Genomic DNA, 20,212 nt, shown 5'->3' with positions numbered 1-20,212 from the left:
CTGAAGGGAAATTGTAGATGCTAGGTTTCAAGCACATAATTCGATGCTCGTTTCCGCATCTTGAGTTATTCGCCACTGAGAACGTGAAAGCCCCTGGGAACATAGGTCACAAAAACAAAGAAACGTAGAAAAATCAGGGACTTATCGCGTTAAACATTTTCCATTTATTCAGAACAACCGAGCCTGAGATGTGCAAGTGCTTGGCAGAAATTAGGTATTGTAGGTGCTAGGTCATTTTGGTCTAGATACCTGTCTAGTATGCAGACTTAGTAAGAGATACTATTAATGATACTATTCATTACCACACTCGCTTTACTGCTAATAATATGGGATCGAAGGCCAATTAACTAGAAAATTATATGTGAACCTGATTACTTCAAGTAAATATGTATTTATTTACTGGAAAAAGGCAACAGGCAGACGAGCGTCACGAAGCTGACCTTCCCTTATTGGAAATTGGAGCCCTCATCCTAAGGCGCCAACATCGGTCGGCATCTCTCTGCCCCGATGGCTGCTGATTGGTCAGCTAGGCCCATGAGGTTATTGAAATTGGGCTGCATGAGCAGCCCGTATATGCAGGTTCCTCATCTATATCACCTTCTTTGCTTGTTCCAGAGGAAGTTCTTTCATGGACCACCGGGCAGCGGTGTAGGAGAACATTTTTGTATGCATTCCCCTTAGGAAACAGTTCTTAGGAAAAGGGTATAAATATCCCCCTGAGAACGAGCAGAAATAATTATCAGAATTTACAATCAATTACCTGTCCATCTTCTTTTCGTCTGATCATCTACCCCTTCATTTCTCAACATCCCCAACATACTCCTGATTCGATTGGTGACAACGCAGAGGATGATTTACTCTCGTTTCGGATTGAGCCTTCTCCTGAGTTACAGACACAACCACTCACTCAACGGGCACTTGAAAGAAGATGACAGTGTACTCCCGAGCAGGGCCAGTTGATGGTGACGTTCCGCCTCTACCTAGAAGTAGTACTCAGATACAGATACCTAGTAGGCAGAAGCATCCAAGGCAAGAGGATGAGTACTTTACGTATTATACGTGAATGCTGAACGAAAAGGATTAATCAAAATAATGGTGGTTTCAGAAGTATTTTCATAGTTCCCGTTCATTCACCGTAGAGCCCGTAGACCGTAAACCTCATACTAAAAAGAGCCAGTCAAAAGCTGTGAGTTATGAACTATGCAAGGATTTTGCTGATAAATTAATCTGGTCCCATTGCACTCCCATATAGTCCCGCGGACCAGTCACAAGGGACCGGTCCGGTGGGAATTGAAGAGGTCTAGCCGCACTCACGCACCATGATGTAGCGTTTTTACTCTCTCCATAGATCCAATGTGATATGCTTGGGCCGGGCATATATCGGCCGATTCACGTCGTACAATGCCGTGCGGTGGGGCGGCCCCGGATCCTCATGAGGGAGTTGGTGCGGATGACCCCTTCCCCGCTCTTTGTCTCCGAAGATCAAGGAGATGAAAAGTAAACATAGCCAAGTCTCCTCAATGTCTACTATCATACGCCTTGTAAATTTTAGAAGTATTGGCAAGGCTTAGTATCAGCGCGCGGCGGTCTCGGCAGTCGCTTTTCGAGCCTTTTCGTCAACCTTCCCCCCGGTCTAGCCTCGAGTCTGCCAATCCTGTGCGTCAGTGGCGCCCGGGGGGTTGTGACCTTAAACGGATTAATCGACGGTTTCATCGGGTGCTCGAGCTTCGGGCTAACAGGGCCGAAACCCGGTAAGAAAATGGGCCCAAGTGCGGTCAAACAGGGAAACAACCACACGTCAAAGAACGAGTGCCTTGTCGCGTAGGGCCGCAACCTGCAAAACTCGCGTGGGCTCGTGTCATTCCTGACCGACCCCCTGGTGCTCTACACAATTAAACGGCAAATCATGGCTGCATTGAGCCATCCGATCTACCCGAAGACTTCCACGCGTGACTGACATCGGGGTAGCGGGGAGCGGGGAAGCCGATGAAATCGATAGGTGCAAAGCCAATTCGCCGTGGCCGCAGACTACATTCCTTTGTTGAAATGCAGAAACCTGGCGTTTTGATAGTACCGGAGAATTGACCTGAATGAACTTTCGGGTAGCAGAAGAATTGTAACTCAAGCTTACTGAAATCACTGCAAATGTGCATGTAAATGCTATTATAATGTGACGAACGTTTCTTCTCGGGCAACGTGACTTTTAATATATCCTTTCGACTTACTGAGCTTCCTCCCACTCTTTTTGCAATCATTCGCGAGCCTGATCTATTCTCACCTTATCCCCGCGGTTATCCCAACATAGTATAAGTACTTTGATTGAGCGGTCGCAGTTATTTGTCTCACGCTTTGTGCGTCTCCACTGGGAGCCACGCACGTCATCAGAAACCGGTAAAGATGGAGTACGGACGCTAGTTTACGGAGTGTCTTGAAGAAGCCATTACGAAGGGACTCCTGACTTCCAAGGGGGACAGCTAATGGGTGGGTTTTGTGACGCGTCGCAGCACGAGCTCCTAGAAGCTAGCCCTGTCCAGTATTATCCCGGCAAGGGGCAGGAATATTCCCGGGCTGGGTCAAGATCGGCATAGGTGCGGTGAACAAACCATTGCGGGGATCAAGGCTGTGCCGTGATGAAAGAGGCCGATTGGGTCATGGATATTTAGACTAAACTAGGTCAGATCAAGGTACCAAATTCGTTTTAAACAAGATCCCGTTTTACATTTTCACGGTTTATACAAAGAAAAACCATCATTAATATTATCCGGTCGGTTAAAGAAAGCGCAAAGGGCGTTTCTCCTAGCTATAGAGAGACACAGGTACTCCGAGGCGTTACTGGCATATAAAAGAAGCTGCAATTGTTTTTTAATTAACTTACTAACCCCGGAGTAATGCCCTCGAAATCCGAAAAAGAAAAATATCCCTTCCTATACTATTGGATGGTCGAGGTGGGAGATCAACAGATCTCCCGTATAATAACATGGTTTCTCCTATAATACTGACAAGACATTTGACACGGTCCATGCAATCGGCAAGAAAAAGTTTCGGTTATTATGTCGACCGCTTAGCAGGAAAACCCCATTTCTCAATCAAACCAAGCGTCGGTTAGATCATTGACCCCGTGGGGCATGCAAGGACTAATAAGTACGGTCCCGTGAGTGGCTGCAGGTGGGTCATATGGATTATATTCAAATGCTACTTCATTCACGATGGTCGAAATGCACGCTAAAAAACGAAGGTTTTACTAAATTTGATCAAGGCAAACCAGGTACTATGTATGCAGCTGCAAAACCTATATAAGGGTGTTCTGTTCCCTCACAAGCTTCTCGTTGACGTGTTCAAGATCCTCAGACGTTTCTTTTATACCGCTCCCGCCAAACTGTTTCCTCGGGAAACGTGATCGGATATGTTGTTCTTTCCTTCTAGACTGGCCCTAGGCCTTGTTGCTACGACCTCTCTGGTCGCCGCCGGGCCTTGTGACATCTACGCCTCTGGCGACACGCCCTGCGTCGCGGCGCACAGCACCACTCGTGCCTTGTACGATGCATACACTGGCTCACTTTACCAAGTGTCGCGTGCCTCTGACAATACCACAACTGACATTGCGCCTCTGACTGCCGGTGGTGTGGCCGATGCTGCTGCTCAAGACACCTTCTGCGCTGGCACTACCTGCAGTATTGCCATAATTTTCGACCAATCTGGTAATGGTAATCATCTCACTCGGGCTCCGCCCGGAGGTTTTGATGGCCCAGCAGCTGGTGGCTACGATAATTTGGCTAGTGCTACTGGCGCACCGATTACACTCAACGGGCAGAAGGCATATGGTGTCTTGATCGAACCAGGCACGGGTTACCGCAATGACGATACTGTAGGCATAGCTACAGGTGATGAGCCGGAGGGCATATATGAAGTCCTAGATGGAACCAACTACAACGGTGAATGCTGCTTCGACTATGGCAATGCAGAGACCAGTAATACCGATACAGGCGCCGGCCACATGGAGGCTATCTACTTTGGCGACAGTACTGGCTGGGGCACCGGTTCCGGCAGCGGCCCTTGGATTATGGCCGATATGGAGAACGGCCTTTTCTCTGGTGAGAATGCTACTTACAACGCTGGTGATCCTTCTATCACCTTCCGATTCGTTACTGCCATCGTCAAGGGGGAACCAAATGAATGGGCAATCCGCGGTGGCGACGCCACTTCCGGCCCGCTGTCCACATTCTATAATGGTGTTCGTCCAGCTGGCTACAATCCAATGAAGAAAGAGGGCGCTATCATTCTTGGTATTGGTGGCGATAATAGCAATGGTGCTAAGGGCACGTTCTACGAGGGTGTGATGACCGCTGGTTTCCCATCTGACGACACCGAAGACAAGGTGCAGGCCAACATCGTGGCCGCCAAATATGGCACGTCTAGCTAGAAGGGCTGGGCCTAGTGTGGTGGCAGCGGGTAAAGCTCGTGGTTTATGCCGACGGACAATTTTTAGTGCACTCATGAATGCATCATCATCAGCTGAACTTCTCTGTTGCTTTCCTGTTTCAGTCCTTTAAACAGATACTGTAATTCTTCGCGTATATATACACAACTGCATAACTAGACATTTGACGCGTCTCCCTCGTGACTTAAGGATCGTCTGATTTTGAGAAATTGAGAGATGCTAATAAGTACACCAGAATACGGCTTTACAGGGTTGTTCGACTCATGAGTTCCGCAAGATATCATCAACCTCCTCATCTACCATTTCAAGAATATGTTCGGCTGGAAACTGGGGTTTCCAACCAATTTCGCGTCCATGCTTCGCTTGAAGTGTGCAATTTCGACCAAGGAACATGGTGCCATCTCTTTCGGGTACTCCAGTGCATCCCCCATCTTTTTAAGAGCTGCATCATCAACTAGACTCAGCGTGTCAGTATCGATCACCTTACGCTTGGCCAAACCTTTCGCCACTGTGTAGGAGATGTCATTCCAGGAGACACTTCCGCTGGCAGCGAGGTAATACCCATTTTTGCCGTAGCCTATATCCCGTCCAGGCACAATGTTCCGGAGAATCTCCAAATAGAGCCTCGCGATGTCAACAACATGAGATACAGGCCACGTCTGAGCTCCATTCAGCGTTAATGTAGAGATAAATTGCAACGAGGAATCCCATATATATGATCTGCGTCCGGTCTGTATACATGTCCAAGCTTCTTAGCGACCTGGACGATAGCAACTTTTTGGATGGAGAACTAGACTACTCTGACGCTCTGCACGTGTATATCCACTGCATACAGTAGAATTCGAAAATAGATTACCCCTTGGACACGCAAACTTTCTTTTCAAGCGCCCAATTCGGTTACGCTAAACTGATTTCGGTCAGAGAAAGTCCCACCGACTTTTCTTGGTCGGGTAGACCACCCTAGCTACCGTAATTAGAAGTTCCGGCATAGGCTAAGCCATGTCGATCTAACTAATATTTCCATCGAATGAGTCATTGTAAATTACTATAAATAGCTATTATAAAATATTGGTCAACTCGCCCCGCTTAGCATTTTCATGACTTGGAGCAATACAATTTGAAGCAATGACCGATATATCCGAAGCAAGTTCAAAAGATTTTGCTAGATCGTATGCATTATGCTCTTCTTCCAAATGGATCATATTCTAACGCTCTTTGATCTAGCATCCTTCCACTCTATCACGGTTCCTGCGTCGTAATTCGAATCAATTCTAATGACTTGGAATACAAAGTCTCGAAAGATCTTCTCTGCAAAGAATCTACATATTTCTCAGCAATGTTCGAAGGGAAATTTATAGAGGGACAGCAGCAGACAACGATTTTGGAAGAAATGGAAGGGGTTGTCTCGGCACAAAGCTTTGAGGCATTCTTACAATGGCTATACCTTCGAAAAATCCGGTTCGACTTAAGTGAGCCCGAACATCAGATCTCAGCTACGATAGAGCTGGCGCGGTTTGCGGACATGTGCAATGTTACAGCAATAGAATCTGAAGTCGCTCGGTACTTGAAAAATGTTCTCATTAACCACCCGAATCCTGAAAGAATCAACATTGGGATAACTATCAACACCTACCGTCTCACATCTCAGCATATAATTTCAGCGACTTTTCTGCCTGAAGGTCACGCAATCCGCCGCATTTTGGCTGCCGCAACAGTTAGAGGATATCTTCTCTGCGAAAACCACAGATTCGCTCAGGAGACTAGAGAATATCCTAGCTTTGGTGTTGACCTCCTCCACGAAGTGGGATTGACTTTGAAGGGAATGAATATCGCTGGTTATGGAGCCACTTGGGAGGATCCTCTCAATGGAGACAAGAGCGAAGTCCAGGAATTTCGTTCTTTCTGAACTCATTCTTTCTGATCTCATACTTTCTGAACTCATTCTTCTTACTATACGAAGCACTCCTATAAATTGACCTTTTGACTCTAAACGTAAGGCATTCTTATTCTATCAAAAAGTGATGGCACAAAGCCATACGTATTTACAGTGTTACTATACAGTAATTTACAATGACTCACTCGACGGAAATATTAGATCGACATGGCTTTAGCCCATGCCGGAACTTCTAATTACGGTAGCTAGGATGGTCTACCCGACCAAGAAAAGTCGGTGGGACTTTCTCTGACCGAAATCAGCTTAGCGTAACCGAAGTGGGCGCTTGAAAAGAAATTTTGTATGTTCAAGGGGTAATCTGTTTTCGAATCCTACTGTATAAGATATTCTTCATCAGAGAGTCATTACAATCTCGATCTTGCTTTGTTGGCTTTCTCCAAGTATTTGTGGGTCTAGTCACTTGTTAGCAGTTCGTATTGTATTTATTGATTTTCTATACATTCTCTCCTCTCTTCTTCGGGTGGGGATGTACTCGAGCCGAGTGGCAGACTCACTTGTTCAATGGCATCATAGTCGTGAGCCCACTTGAAAAATGCAGGGCTATTAAAATCTGTAGCAGGATCCGGTTCGATATTTTTGATAGACTCCCAGTCGGTATCAGCATATTTCGAATGCGAAGCGACACGATCTTTCTTCCCAAGGAACATTTGCGTATTCCAAGCAGCGTAGGACTTGATACGTTCAACTCGAGGTTTTCGGATATCTTCCCAGAATCTACTAATCACTGAGATATCCAAATGGGAGTATGACAAAAGTAATGTCTGCAATACTCCTATGTCCTCGATGATCTGGGATAATCCCTGTTGAGAGAAAATTAGCACAAGACCATAGTTGCATATATCTCCAATCAATCCGTGAAAATCTTGGCGTGAGACAAACCTGTGCCGCGTTGGGCTCCATTGCATGCGCTGAGTCTCCCAATAGGATGGTCCTGCCAGACTTGCTCGTCCAACGAGGAAGATTTGGCATTTCGGCAATCTTCCATCTGTCACACTTAGACGCCAATTTGAGAACTGCAGAGAGAGATGGGCAGATCCCCTCGAAACGCTGCCTCACAAAGGCGATATCACCGTCCTTGGTGATGGTTAGCCTATCAGATAGCTTGAATAGGGCTAAAGCATACCTCATTCCACATACTAGCTTGGCCATCATCATAATTGATCCCAAACAATCCGCTCCAGAATTCAAGCTTTCTGGGCTTCCGACCAACAACGAAGCGTTCATTGTCGACCCAAACACATGGCTCATCTTGCTGTAGCAATAAAACGGCATCATTATCCGATTCTAGTTCTTGCCGTGGCACTGTTACACCATAGAATACCGACTCGCTGATTTTGGGATCCACCGACCAGCCCGCAGATATGTCAAACAAAACTTTGGAGCGCAAGCGTGATCGAATACCGTCAGCAATAAGGATAAGATCGCCAGCTATTGTTTTACCGGCTTTAAGTTGTAGGCTTGGCCTTCTATCTGGTTCATCCGAGAAATCTTCCACGACACTGCTGAAGATAATTTCGGCCCCAGCCTGCATGGCATGTTGGTATAAAATATCTTGTAAAATGGGTCGATGAATGCCCCAATCCGGGTACTTGCTAAGTGAAGCTGGCAATGCTCGTATCTTATCCTTATCGGTCTTCAGATCTCGGATGGAGAACGGGAGACAGGTGTCGGCGACGTGTTCAATGGCGTCTCCAAGACCCCAGGAATGAAGAATGCGAGACGCACCAGGGCGGATCATCAGCCCACTTCCCTTTGGCGACAATTTATCTCGCTGCTCAAAAACCTGTATAGGATTAGGATCAGATGGAAGCAAATATCAGCAGGTGGTCTGCTTCCCTGGACATGGTGACCATCCTTGGCAAAGCAGCACGCAGCTGCGAGGCCGCCAAGACCTGCACCCACAATGAGGATTTCCATATTCTCCGATGTTGTGTCTTCTGAAATATTACGGCCTTTTTCACAAAATTTCATACGCAAAGCAGAGCAAATGGAAGAGTTGTGAATTTGATGCTGGTGGAGATCAATGATTCCCGGGATGACGTCTACCAATTCCGCCGCACAAATAAGCATTGGACGCCTGATCGCACAGACTCGAATGAACAGCCCAACGGCTTATTTTCTACTTTCCATCGTAGAAGCAAATAAATAACCGCTGTAAGCGTCGCTCATCTTCTTTGTGCTCACAACGCAGCAGCGCACTGCATTGAAAACGACCGACACCTCCAACATGCTGTCAATCCTTAAAGGCATCTATCAATTACCTGAACCACAACAGAAGCGATCGAGGCCGTTGCGAGTGATTTGTCTTGGCCTTCCGCGGAGTGGAACGGAGTCGCTCAAAAGCGCACTTGAAATCCTTGGATTTGGTGGAGTGGCACATGGCTTCGAGTGGTGCCTTCATCACCCGAACCATAGCGTTCTCTATTGCGAACTCTTGCTGCTGAAACTGCAAAACCGCATACCGAGTCCCCAGGTTCTTCGAGAACGCTATTTTGATCGCCTTCTCGGTGACACCGAAGCTTCTACTGATGTTCCCACGGTTTGGTTTGCGACTGAACTTTTGCAAGCTTACCCCGACGCCAAAGTCATTCTGAACCGGCGTCGTGATATACAGGCTTGGAAAAAGAGCTTTCACGCATCCGTATTACCCATGATGCAAAGTTGGCAATATTGGATTGCCAGTTGGTTTAATGCCGAATTATTTTGGGGCGTGTGGCTGACTCGTCTCGGACATCAAACATTTCTTTTCAAAGGCTACTTCGAGAAAAATGCCGAGAAAGCGTATCAGGATCATTATGAACATTTAGAACTGATATTGAAAGCCAATGACTGGGATTACCTCGATTGGTCTGTGGATGATGGCTGGTTAGATCCCCTACACTTCGGTCGCTTGAGTGATATATGGACTTACAGGAAAAAGGGCACCTCTATGCGACTTTCTTGACCTACCGGCACCAAACACGGAATTTCCAAAGGGCAACATTGCGTCGGAATTTGGCCCCAAATTGATGATTGTGGACAAAGAACGCTTCCAAAAAGCTAAACAAAACTTTGTACTCTGTCTTTCCTACCTCGTGATAATTGCGGCTGGAAGTTGGTATGTTGTAGGAAAAGGTTTCGCCTTCAGCTAGGCTTCCCAAATAACTGGAGACCGTCGCAGCTGGACGACAGGCCGGACTGTGTTGACTCGTACTGGGAGGCGGCTGTCGTGTCATCTTGCTCGTCCGTGACGGTACCGATGCCGATGACACAGTAGACCTGGCCGGCTGTGAGGGTCGGGCATGAGACCGTGTGGTTTGTGCTATCCGAGTCCCTCAAGGGGTTATAGCACGGGACTTTGAATGGACTAGTAGTGGCATTCACTAATACTACAGGAACTGTTATATTGCGGACGTAGCCAGGCCCACGTTTCTGCGTTTCCGCACCAACTCTTGGCGTCTTGTCCCTTTGTTGACTCTCCGCCCCGCTTGGCAAAAGGCCTTTTCTGGGCCAAAAGATTGGAAAGCTAAGCGAGATCTTGTTGGTGGCGAGCCTTGCTTCCAATTTCCCACACCCCTGATCGAAACCCTGCTACTCGGGCACTGTCTGGGCGTGGGTGCTCCTCCTTCGATTCAAACGGTGAATTTCAGTCGGAAGTCCAAGACTTCAGTTGTCGATTCAGATGATAAGATGCACAGTACTCGCGAAGGTATGGGACAACTAGCCTGAGTATTAGGGTGAGCGATCAGGTTGCTCAAGGAGCTACTCAGGGTCGCGCAGTGAGCCGCTCAGGGCGGCGGAGGGATGGGAGCCGATTGCTTCGCGAAGCAGTAGTTTTAGTGTGATCCATATGCCGGACGGAAAAAATGTTTGCAGACATTGAGAAATTATTAAGTCAGATAAAATGATCGAATTTCTATCATTCTAGTTAAATATGGGTAAGGAAAATTAGAAACATATTTTACGGCTAAAAACTAGAAGATTAGCGTGATGGTTATACAACGTTGCCGTACAACCACGGTTCTGCGCGGCCCCAAGCCCCAAACGGGCGTTCTCCCGCGCCTCGATCGGCGTGCCCAACTTCCGCATTGAGATTGGGCCAAAGCATACTTTTGATCGCAATACATTTAAAGAGCCTCGCTCCCGACTGTTACTCACCTCCTTTTTCTTGCCAGCCAACGCGATATATCTATCATGGAACACGACAAAATCTCAACCCCGGTAGCCAGCCTGCCGGCTGCTGCTATCGAACCATCATCTCCCAATGTCAGTTCTGTGACGCCAGTACCAGAGACAACTGCGGCCGGATCCACGAACCCTTCGCCAGCAGATGGCTCGGTGCCGACAGCACCCGCTGAAGCACAACTTCCACAATACGAAGAGTACGCTTCTCGCCCGAAGACATTTAACCCCTTCTGATTGATTCCTACAGACACAATAGAGAAGTGATGCCAGCACCAGCACCAGCGGTTACATCCACCACTACAACTTCTGTCCCGGCAGAAAAAACCCCATGGGAACCCTCCACACAGGCTCCAGCTGCCCAGCCCGGACAAGGTCTAGTCGTCAACAGACCTGCCGAACTCAACCAGCTCAACGAAGAGCCACGCTTGATCCACTGTCCCTTCTGCCAGCGCGAGGCGATGACAAGAGTGACCAAGGAAAGCACCGCGTCCACAGGGTAAGTTTCAACCTATGAAGGTCTATCTACAAGTCATTTCTCTTCCCGATACTAATGGCCCGCAGAATGGCCGCACTTTGCTGCTGTCTCTTCGGCGGCCTTTGCTGTGCCTTCATCCCATACTGCATGGAAATGTGCCACGACTGCCACCATTTCTGTACAAACTGTGGGCAGCAGGTAGCCCTTCGGCCACACGATGGCCAAACGCAGATATTTTTGCCCCAGTCTGCCGTGGTCATGGCGCCCGGGCGCATTCAGCCACCGCAGGCGGCTGTAATGAGTCACGGCAATAGCGGCAAGAACTGAATGTCGCTACCGTGTCATCTGGCTTGTTTTACTTTCGACCCTCTTTACTAGCGGCCTATTAGCATGAAAGATATGTAATTAATGATTTTCCTTCGACCCACAGCCTTCACGTGATGAGGCTCAATCAAACACTAAGCCCCCGGGTTTGCCCGCGGGATAGGGGCTGTGTAACCCCTAATTGCGGAAATACTTAATGAACCCACGTATTGTTATATTCCCTCTCAGGTATAGCCCGTAGTATTACAAGCCTGTTATATTTTCAAGGGGGCCCTGAATAAAATGAGCTTCGCATAGAAATCAATACGCCTGTGTATTTGGTACCTGGGTCCCCCCTATGTGTTGTCAATTGAGAACTGTGCCAGTCTCTATGCAGTAAGGGGTACGTACGGTAAGGGTTAGTTTTTGGGAATTGATACAACGTAACTCAGCGATACAAACTTTCGCCGGCGGCGCTCCTTCTACACAGAAAGACCAGCCAGAATCGCAAGTATTTTTTGATGGGAAGTTACTGTATGACATGACCGCGGCTGGCATGGTCGTGGCTTCGGCGTCCTTGTCCAATTCCGCTATGGTGAGTGACGGTAATGATGGAGCCTACACTAGAGGACCAGGACAAGAACGCAGAAAAGGCAACGCAAAGGGCAAGACTAGACTAGGTCGGTGTGGGTTAGCGTCTCTGCCTTGTGTTTGTCGTTTTCCGGCGCTTTTCTGTCTAACCCCACGAAGAGGAAAGTCGCCGAAATGTGGTTCCACCTTTATTATGCACCATCGTAACATTCTTGACACTTTCGCTACCCGTGTAACTCTTCTGCTTCCTCTGTGGTCTTTCTGTGATTTTTCTCGCTATCTGTCCCCTACTCCGACCATCATGGCCTCCGGACTCATTTTTGACCCCCGTACGCTCCTGCGTACCGCCCCACTTATCACCTCAACCTGCACGCTCTGGTACTCTTTCGACCAGGACTTTTTCCTAAATGTCTTCCTCCACCCCGACCACCGCACTCGCAGTAATGAATTTTTGCCTTCTTATTTCCGCGCCTTTATCGGGCCCGGTACCTTGCGCGTGCTGGGCCTTCTCGCGCTGACCTTGACTGGGGGTGGATATAATATATTGACGGAGCGACGATCGGGACTCGGTAACTCGGCGTCTGTGCCTTGGTATATTGCTGGCACGCTGTTAGCCGCCAGCCACCTTCTCTTCGTACCCGTCATTGTGCCCAAGATCCAGGCCGTGATCGAGGACACGTCGAAGGGCTCCTCGACAAAGGACCTCGAGGGCTGGCTGAAAATCCATCGTTTGCGTACGTGGACAGTTGATCTGGCTTCGTGGGCCTGTTTTGTAGTTGGAATGTCGATTGTTGAGTGAAACATTAAAAAGAACAAGTCAAAGAAGATTCACGGAACACTATAAGTGTGTATGCTACTTCGCATGAGAATAGCCGGCTGTGCTTTGGCTCAAATGAACATAAGTCTATATTTTATTCTCCTTCGCCAGCCCCTGCATCAAAGCTTCCCAGTGGTCAAGGACGTGTCGGAGGCCTATCCAAGATTGGCCTTTGGTATTGGTCGCGATATAAAAACCGTCGTGGTTGTTTGCTAACGTCGGATCGATGGGGGGACCCACCCGTGGGTAAACTGAACCCATTGGAACGACAAAATTAGGTTGGTGCACACAATACGGAGAATATTCCTTAATTGAGCTACCTAGCTAGGCTATCTGCAGGGTCCCATGTAAAGTAAATACAATGCAGCTTAGGAATCCCCTTCAGCACCGAGAAGCTAACTACCTCGATGTGAACGATGCAACGCAACAAAAGGTCCGACTCTTGCAGATATGGGAGCATGTGGGAATGAGTGCGCTCGGACTTCTCCGAGGATCAAGCCTCTAATCTAGTCGCCAGACCTGCAAGAAGGAGAGGGTAAGTGGAAGAACCAACCTTGTGCTCGGAGAGCATGACAGGTTCACTGTGGAATGGGCTGCCAGTGCGGCGCATAGTCAGATCAGGTTCAATAGGAGAGAAATGGCATATTACGGAATCAGATACCCGTTGGCCTTGTGTTGGGGATTTCCGACGGTGGTATGGGTGATGGGGGCCGGCCCCAGCGGGTAAAGGTGTGATGATGGCAAGAGGCGGGCAATCACGCAGGCGTCGCGGTGCTAGACATGGTGTTTGGGGTGACTTGGCGCTTCGCGTTTCCTTGAGTCGAATCCTGGGGGAAGAAGAGGGCATTAGTCATTCCTGGCTGGCCGGTACCCTGTGTGTTGATTGTGCGGGGCGTAGGAAAACGGATTCGAGTATCGAGGTTTGGCCGAGTCGGTTTCATCTCGCTCTCTTTTTCGAACTTACGTTCAGCTCGTCGATTCTTCGCTTTTGACCCTGACCGGCTGCATCAGTCTTCTTGATCACCTTCTTCTTCGGGCGCGCAGGACGGGTTTCGCCGGGTTGGAACACGTCCTCGGGCAAATCGAAGCTAGGGAATGTCAACACTTGCATGATCAAAAAGTCTTCTGGGCCGGACTTACTTGCGAACGTGGGTGACGGCGAGGTCCATAACTTCAGGCTGGTACGCAGGCCAGGATGTGCACATGGACTTGAAATGCTGGGAGTCGAGTGAAATATCCAGCGATCGGGAGGCACCTGAAATGGTTAGAGTGATCGGACCAGGGGGTTGGCATTCATACCAGGCTCCAGTGGCTTCAACTCCAAGCCAATGTAGTAAGTAGTGGTGTAGACGGTCTTACTATCGCTTTCGGCCTTCTGCTCTGGGATTTCTGGGACCTTCACATTCTCCACTCCATTTTGCGCTGCGGCTTCATGAGCAGCATCCTTGGTCTCATCAGTCATTTCAGTTGACGTTCCCTTGGCTACATATTGAGTCGATCCATTCTTGACGGCTTCCATCGCCTGCTCATTAGGGACAGAGTGTATTCTTTCGAATCCCTTGGGGAAAGGGTGTGCCACGGCGATGATGTTTTTCCGGTCGAGAGCAATGACGAGATGCCGCAATTTGGATTCGACAAGACCAGACCAAACTCCTTCGGCCTCTTTTGTCTTGCTCGAGGCGGTGATGCTGAGATAGTATTTGTAGTCGTTTGTGAAGAACGAGTGGCGGGTGAATAGATCATTCCAAGTTTGTTGCTTCAGGAAAATCTTGTCCACTATGTCGCCTCCGCGTTGAAGCTCTCGGAGGAGTACAGTCTTCGTTGACATAGAGATGTTGTGGGTCGCGCACATTGAGGGATATGCAGGGGTGATGATGGGCATAAGATGCCAACGGTCGCCAGGGTAGATCTGAATATCAAATCAGCACATGTCGTGCCAGGAAACTGAGGGATTAGTATTTACCTTTGGATTCCAGACTTTCATCTGAAGAGGTCCATCCTCGATTGGCTTAAGCAAAACAGGCTGTGGCCATGCCCACTTGTTCATGATCCTGAAGAATTTGCCCACGATAACTGAACCGGTCGCTTGCGGGTATAATTGACAGACTCGAGCAACCAACATCGCCCACGCGACACCTCCAGGAAAACCGACAATATTAGCGTAGATTGCTCGGCGTTGGGCCCAGAGTTTGATTGCGCGCAAAGCCAGACGGAAAGTTTTTTGCTGGGGCACAAGTTCGAGAATCTCATCTGTGACACGAGTTCCATTTAGCGATCGCACTTCCTTTTCATCCAAGCCTCGCAGGTAGTCATTGTTCTTCAGGTCGAGGTTCATCGGCACCGAAGGGATCACTAGGCGACCGAAGATCAGATCAATGCTGATCCCAGCCAGCTCGAGCTTAATGATGGGGACGAAGGCGTCTGGAACAGGCGTCATTTTCTCGATGGTCCCTTCGGGAGACATTTTTTCCAAGATGGGGGGAAATCAGCGAAGAAATCCTCAATGACGACGTGCTTCGGCGCGACGACGAGGGTATCGATATCGGATCCTGTCAAGAAATCAGTCATTAGCTAATGCCGCACAAGTTGATCTTTCCAGAATGTGATACTTACCTGGGCCATAAACACCAAGTCGGTAACTGCCGTAGGCAAAGATCTTTCCACCAGAAGCATCGACAGCCGCCGGCGATAGTCCCTTCTTGCGACTGACAGTCTTGACGAATTCCAATGTGACGCGCTGAAGGAGCTGCAGCATTTGTTTTCTATTGATTCATCGTCAGATTCATGATTCCAAAGTCCCCGACCGCCCAGGGTTATGATTAACGCACCTCCGCTCCGTCTCCGACGGTGGCTCGAAGTTGTTCTGCGCTTTGAGCTCCGCGATGAGATCATCGTTAGCACTCAACTCATCCTGCGTAGGAAGAACTGTTGAAATCGGGGGAGTCACGCCCCACTGGCGGGCAGGAGGTGCAGCCATTGTGTCTTTGTGTCGAAGATGGTGCAAGAGGGCGGAATGTGTATCGCCGCGATGAAGATAGGGATTAGATAACGGCTATATTGCCGCTGAGGTAGCCGTAGACGAGCGCACGACGAGGAGCAGAGTATGAAAACGGCTTGGGGCAATCACACAAAGGAAACAGCGAGGGAGGCGACGGCAATCGAAAAGAGCGGCAGGTCAAGGTAGCGGAGTAGGAAGTGACAGAAAGGTCCATCGGCGCTTCCATGAGCCCAGGGCGCTTACTCATGTGCCGTCACATGATCGTCTGATGTACTTTTGATCTTCATTTTCTAGCGGTTGCCTGCGATAATACCGTTTATTACTTAAGACGTTCTCATTTTAATGTGCCATCGTTATGATTAACTTGGTTGAATGATAACGTTCCGCTTCATGTTCCCATGCGATATGTCGATCACAGCGCCCCTTCCGGCTTCTCGGACAACTAGTCGACCCCATCCGGCTTGTTCTCCGCAAAGAAAACTGACAATTGCTTGTCTAGCCATGCAACATCTTCTTTGCTGTCACCAGGACCTCCTGCCCAGTCTATGAAAGGTCAGGTAATTAATCGTTTGTGTGAGGAAAAGCAGATATATACTTACGTCCCCAAATGGAAGGGAAAACGTCCAGTTTTCCGACGCCTGGCTTCATGCAGGCAACTTCATACTGCGAGTCATCCGGTCTGAAAGGATTGAAATGTTAGATTTAATAGATATACGAGTAATCGGGGCAAGCTTACGGGAAGTAGAGATCGGTCTTGGCGGGCAGAACCAGCGTCTTGGCCTTGATGGAACCCATCGCTTTCTCAAAGTCACCATTGTAGGGCTCCTGCAGGGAGACATCACCATTCTGCCAGGTTTGTATCATGACAAGAAGATTCTCGGGATCTATGTTATGTGTCAGACTTGATGAATCATGGTTGAGATGAAAGTAAAACAGATTGGTCACAGTACCTTTCGAGCATGCCCATTTCTCCCAAAAGTTTTGCATGAAATCCTCGAGCCCTTGATATCCCAGCACGGTCTCATACAGCTTGTGCCGGTAAAAGGCTTGACTAAAACCCCTGTTTATTGTTCGTCAGACAAAGCGTACAATAGTAAGGCAGTTAAAGTTGTCTCACCAGCCAGCATAAACCCTACCCATGGCCTTCAACCCAATTTCCTTCTCGCTGGAACTCCAGGTTCGAACCTCCTGATCCTTTGCGCTAACTCCAATTTCACCGGAGCCGGCCGAACGAGTGTTCTTGGCGGCGAGCAGGGCACTTTTGACACCCTCGAGGAAGACTTTGTTATGTAGTGATGTCTTGGCAGCTCCACAGAATGGGATAGCCAGATCCATGAAATCGGGATACTGTGTCGCCCATTGAAACGTCTGGCCGCCTCCCATGGACCAACCGATGACGGCGCGCAGGTGAGAAATGCCGAAATGTTTGGTAACGAGCTCATGTTGGGCCCGCACGTTGTCGTAGAACGAGACCTTGGGGAAGACTCCTGGGGTGGTCTGATTCGAAGGTGACGAAGACTGTCCATTACCAAATAGAGCGGTGATAATGATAAAGAACTCTTTGGGGTTAAGGGTCTTGTCTTCTCCGATGAGCCAGAAGTTGTCCGAGATAGCTACCATAGGCAAATACCCTGTCAGCAACTCCCAATAGAGTGAAATCGGACTGTAATAGACATACACCCCGAGAACCAGGACGGATAAACGATAGCTGGTGATTTAGGATCGCCGAACGTCTTGTATGCGATATGCGCGTCGGCGATCTTTTCTCCAGTCTGCAGCTCCCAGTCTCCGAGTTTGAAGATCTCGTAGTCTTCCTGTGGCATGTTTGCTAATTTCTGTTGGATAAAACTTGTCAAAAGGAGTAAATTGATCCAAGATCGGCGTCATCCGACGGTCCTGGGCACCTCCACTTTATAGCTCCTGGGCTGACGATAAGAACCCCGCTCGACACTCTCTCCGCACGGCGGCCGCGTGAATCGAAGTAACCTTGAGAACATGCTTTCCGTAAATTAGTCACAGATCGTAGTCACTTTCTACCCTTGCTTTTGTCATCATGTGATTATAACTAATAGACGAGAGGCATCCCATGGGATGGATGCCTTTCTTGGTTCGGGAGCTTAGTGGGTGTGCACTTGGCAGCTATTCGGCTTCATGGTAGAGACCGGGTCACCAACAGACATCTTCAACACACCTAAACCAACAGGAAAAATTGGAAAGCCTTAACAACACCCTGCTCGCGATCAAGAATCACTTGAGCGCATTACCGGGCTTCTTCAAGCTTTCCTGGGGAAATATCAATAGAATGCTTGTTAAGCTTTGCACACCAAGCAACTGAACAACATGCGCTTTCAATCTCTATATTCAATTCCATCTTGTATCTAATGCTCCGCTAACCCGTTTATATTTCAAGATCATTCACCCCCTATCCATGTACTTCAAAATTCCGGACGACGAAGCTCCATAGCCTCGGTAGTACGACCATACGAAATGCCACCCAAGCGGCTAATGGGCTTCAGGACCTTCAGATCGATGAGACTTTGCTCTTTGTCGATGGCATCCTCCCGCACCCAGAAGCGGACGCCCTCGATGATAGCCAAAACGCTGCTCTTCTTGCCAGGACTAGACCGGCTCTCGAACTCTTTGGTTTCCATTAGCTTGCCCTCGATCGCCAAGATCGATTCCTTGACACGCGCAGGCTTGACCACGGTCGTGGGGGCCTGGGTCAGGCCGGATGTCTCCCACTCGGAGTGTCCAAAGGGCGCGTTGATGGATGTCGCATTGGCTGCTTCGACAAAGTGCTCTGAAATAATGTTGATCACGCATTCTTTCGTCTCGTTCAGGTTCTTCAATGTGTCCTTGGCCTTTTCCAGCGAGCCGACAAAGCCGACAACGAAAGTCGGAGGATCGTGGTTCACGAGTTGGGCGTAACTGAAAGGAGCGAGATTCGTGGTCTTCTCGTCTTGCGACTTGGTGCTGATGAGGGCAATAGGCCGAGGGACCATACCGGAGATCAAGAGCTTATAGTTGTATGCGGACGGGCGTCCCTCGGCGTAGGGATCAATCTCGACATGATCTTTCTTCAGGCTCTCGCCGCCATCGTTGGCACCATCACCATTCTTCCACTCGAGGTTCGGAGGCTGAGTGAAGGTGACTTCGGCGTCGCGGCGGAATTCCGGCCGCGAAGCCTGGACTTGGTCGAAATCGGCACGGACTTTGAACATTATGGATGTGCGAGTTAGGAACCGAGAGGGCTGGTAAGGGAGGAAACGAGGTGTTTTATTCAATGCAGTGCGACTAGATTTGTAATGATCAGGATCAGCTTATCGGTCTCCGAGAACTCCGACGCTTCTCGAGATAAGAGATGCCTTGATCTTTCCACATTTACGGTGAATAAACTCACATTGTTTGTACAGACAGCATCCGGGCTGGGCAGAAAGCCGTGAGAAACTGCATGGAGGTGGTTGTTGAAGCTCTTTTGTCACTAGAAATCAATTTCAAAAGGTCTCAAAACCGGTCTCAATCGCGGGGCTTAATGCCACGGTGGTCTAGATGCATGCATTATCGCCACGCGCGGTTCCGCGTTTCGAGTGTTCATGGTGCGTGGCACCAAGGATACTTGCCGACACTCGGCCCGACAGCTCGAGCCAGGCGTGGCGTCATAATCTGCAAACAAGGTCGCGGCGATGTGTAATTCCAATTAGAATTCGGGTGCAGGATTCAGTAGGTTTGCCGATCGATAGCCCTAATCCGAGCTTGATAGAAACACTAGCCACTTGGGTAGCTTTTCTAGAACTGTTCTTTAGTGGAAGGAGACCCCCGACGTTCTCGCCCGAAAGCACCGGTTAAATAAACATGGGCAAAAGTGGGCACTGGAGATCAGTTTGTTTTTTTTTTCCCCACTAACGCCCAACGTGGATAAATAGAAAGCCGAACTCGTGTTGAGAGGTAAAATTGCAAAGGGTTTCTATAGAGATCCCGGGGCGTGACTGGTCCGAGCTGAGCGACAGGCCCCATGTTGGCTCCTCTCTCGATGGGGCCGTAATGGAGCCCCGGGTTCTGGACGTCAGCGCGACCTGGCCTGTGCATCTGTATATATGCTTCCTTCCTCTAGGGCTAGGTCGATTGCCCAGGGCTAAGGACAGTGCCCTGCAGGAACCACCGCACCGGCGAGCGCCGGTTTACACTCAACCCGGCCACAGGGGCCACGCCAAGTATACAAAGGCAGATCACCGGGGGTCCAAGTCCGCATATCCGCTAATCCCAAATCCAGGGATCTCGACATGGGCCCTGCCCCACCAGGGCAACGATCCCATGACCGTCAGATCTTGAAGTCATCGTTCCGGCGTGGGCCAAAGTGTCGACTTGCGTGGTGCTGCTTCCGGCCAAACACCAACACAGGGAAGTAATAAGCGGTCAAGGGGTTCCCGGTGGACAGGTCCGCGTAACTACTGGAACTTCGTGTACTTGTGTTC

General features: G+C 49.1%; 9 protein-coding genes across 9 annotated transcripts; 4 read left to right on the top strand and 5 right to left on the bottom strand.

Annotated features, from left to right (window-relative positions):
• Positions 1 to 3,403: 3,403 nt before the first annotated feature.
• On the top strand, positions 3,404 to 4,420 carry N7498_005792 (alpha-L-arabinofuranosidase B; the record flags this gene model as incomplete). Its single annotated transcript, XM_058452854.1, has 1 exon — positions 3,404 to 4,420. The coding sequence occupies one exon, from the start codon at positions 3,404 to 3,406 to the stop codon at positions 4,418 to 4,420; it is 1,017 nt and encodes a 338-aa protein (XP_058309392.1).
• A 1,354-nt stretch (positions 4,421 to 5,774) lies between these two features.
• Positions 5,775 to 6,344, top strand: N7498_005791 (BTB/POZ domain-containing protein; the record flags this gene model as incomplete). The annotated part of the gene is made up of 1 exon (XM_058452853.1): positions 5,775 to 6,344. The coding sequence occupies one exon, from the start codon at positions 5,775 to 5,777 to the stop codon at positions 6,342 to 6,344; it is 570 nt and encodes a 189-aa protein (XP_058309391.1).
• Positions 6,345 to 6,814: 470 nt separating this feature from the next.
• On the bottom strand, positions 6,815 to 8,309 carry N7498_005790 (FAD-dependent oxidoreductase; the record flags this gene model as incomplete). Its single annotated transcript, XM_058452852.1, has 4 exons — positions 6,815 to 7,192; positions 7,272 to 7,493; positions 7,516 to 8,175; positions 8,235 to 8,309. The coding sequence occupies 4 exons, from the start codon at positions 8,307 to 8,309 to the stop codon at positions 6,815 to 6,817; spliced, it is 1,335 nt and encodes a 444-aa protein (XP_058309390.1).
• A 340-nt stretch (positions 8,310 to 8,649) lies between these two features.
• On the bottom strand, positions 8,650 to 8,981 carry N7498_005789 (uncharacterized protein; the record flags this gene model as incomplete). The annotated part of the gene is made up of 2 exons (XM_058452851.1): positions 8,650 to 8,917; positions 8,965 to 8,981. 2 exons carry the CDS (start codon positions 8,979 to 8,981, stop codon positions 8,650 to 8,652), a joined length of 285 nt encoding a protein of 94 aa, XP_058309389.1.
• Positions 8,982 to 10,565: 1,584 nt separating this feature from the next.
• Positions 10,566 to 11,358, top strand: N7498_005788 (LITAF-like zinc ribbon domain-containing protein; the record flags this gene model as incomplete). Its single annotated transcript, XM_058452850.1, has 3 exons — positions 10,566 to 10,753; positions 10,804 to 11,052; positions 11,118 to 11,358. 3 exons carry the CDS (start codon positions 10,566 to 10,568, stop codon positions 11,356 to 11,358), a joined length of 678 nt encoding a protein of 225 aa, XP_058309388.1.
• An 868-nt stretch (positions 11,359 to 12,226) lies between these two features.
• N7498_005787 (putative integral membrane protein) lies at positions 12,227 to 12,724 on the top strand (the record flags this gene model as incomplete). Its single annotated transcript, XM_058452849.1, has 1 exon — positions 12,227 to 12,724. The coding sequence occupies one exon, from the start codon at positions 12,227 to 12,229 to the stop codon at positions 12,722 to 12,724; it is 498 nt and encodes a 165-aa protein (XP_058309387.1).
• Positions 12,725 to 13,497: 773 nt separating this feature from the next.
• On the bottom strand, positions 13,498 to 15,719 carry N7498_005786 (polynucleotide adenylyltransferase; the record flags this gene model as incomplete). Its single annotated transcript, XM_058452848.1, has 8 exons — positions 13,498 to 13,569; positions 13,707 to 13,830; positions 13,883 to 13,997; positions 14,042 to 14,651; positions 14,706 to 15,163; positions 15,205 to 15,291; positions 15,356 to 15,504; positions 15,571 to 15,719. The coding sequence occupies 8 exons, from the start codon at positions 15,717 to 15,719 to the stop codon at positions 13,498 to 13,500; spliced, it is 1,764 nt and encodes a 587-aa protein (XP_058309386.1).
• Positions 15,720 to 16,182: 463 nt separating this feature from the next.
• On the bottom strand, positions 16,183 to 17,563 carry N7498_005785 (homoserine acetyltransferase family protein; the record flags this gene model as incomplete). Its single annotated transcript, XM_058452847.1, has 6 exons — positions 16,183 to 16,283; positions 16,340 to 16,419; positions 16,477 to 16,624; positions 16,691 to 16,800; positions 16,858 to 17,353; positions 17,419 to 17,563. 6 exons carry the CDS (start codon positions 17,561 to 17,563, stop codon positions 16,183 to 16,185), a joined length of 1,080 nt encoding a protein of 359 aa, XP_058309385.1.
• A 612-nt stretch (positions 17,564 to 18,175) lies between these two features.
• On the bottom strand, positions 18,176 to 18,961 carry N7498_005784 (flavin reductase family protein; the record flags this gene model as incomplete). Its single annotated transcript, XM_058452846.1, has 1 exon — positions 18,176 to 18,961. One exon carries the CDS (start codon positions 18,959 to 18,961, stop codon positions 18,176 to 18,178), a length of 786 nt encoding a protein of 261 aa, XP_058309384.1.
• Positions 18,962 to 20,212: the final 1,251 nt, after the last annotated feature.

Source organism: Penicillium cinerascens (assembly GCF_028974065.1).
Source record: "Penicillium cinerascens strain IBT 15544 chromosome Unknown contig_5_segment0_segment0, whole genome shotgun sequence".
Taxonomy (NCBI): domain Eukaryota; kingdom Fungi; phylum Ascomycota; class Eurotiomycetes; order Eurotiales; family Aspergillaceae; genus Penicillium; species Penicillium cinerascens.
The sequence above is the reverse complement of the archived record's forward strand: the minus strand, read 5'-3'. Positions and strand labels throughout refer to the sequence as shown.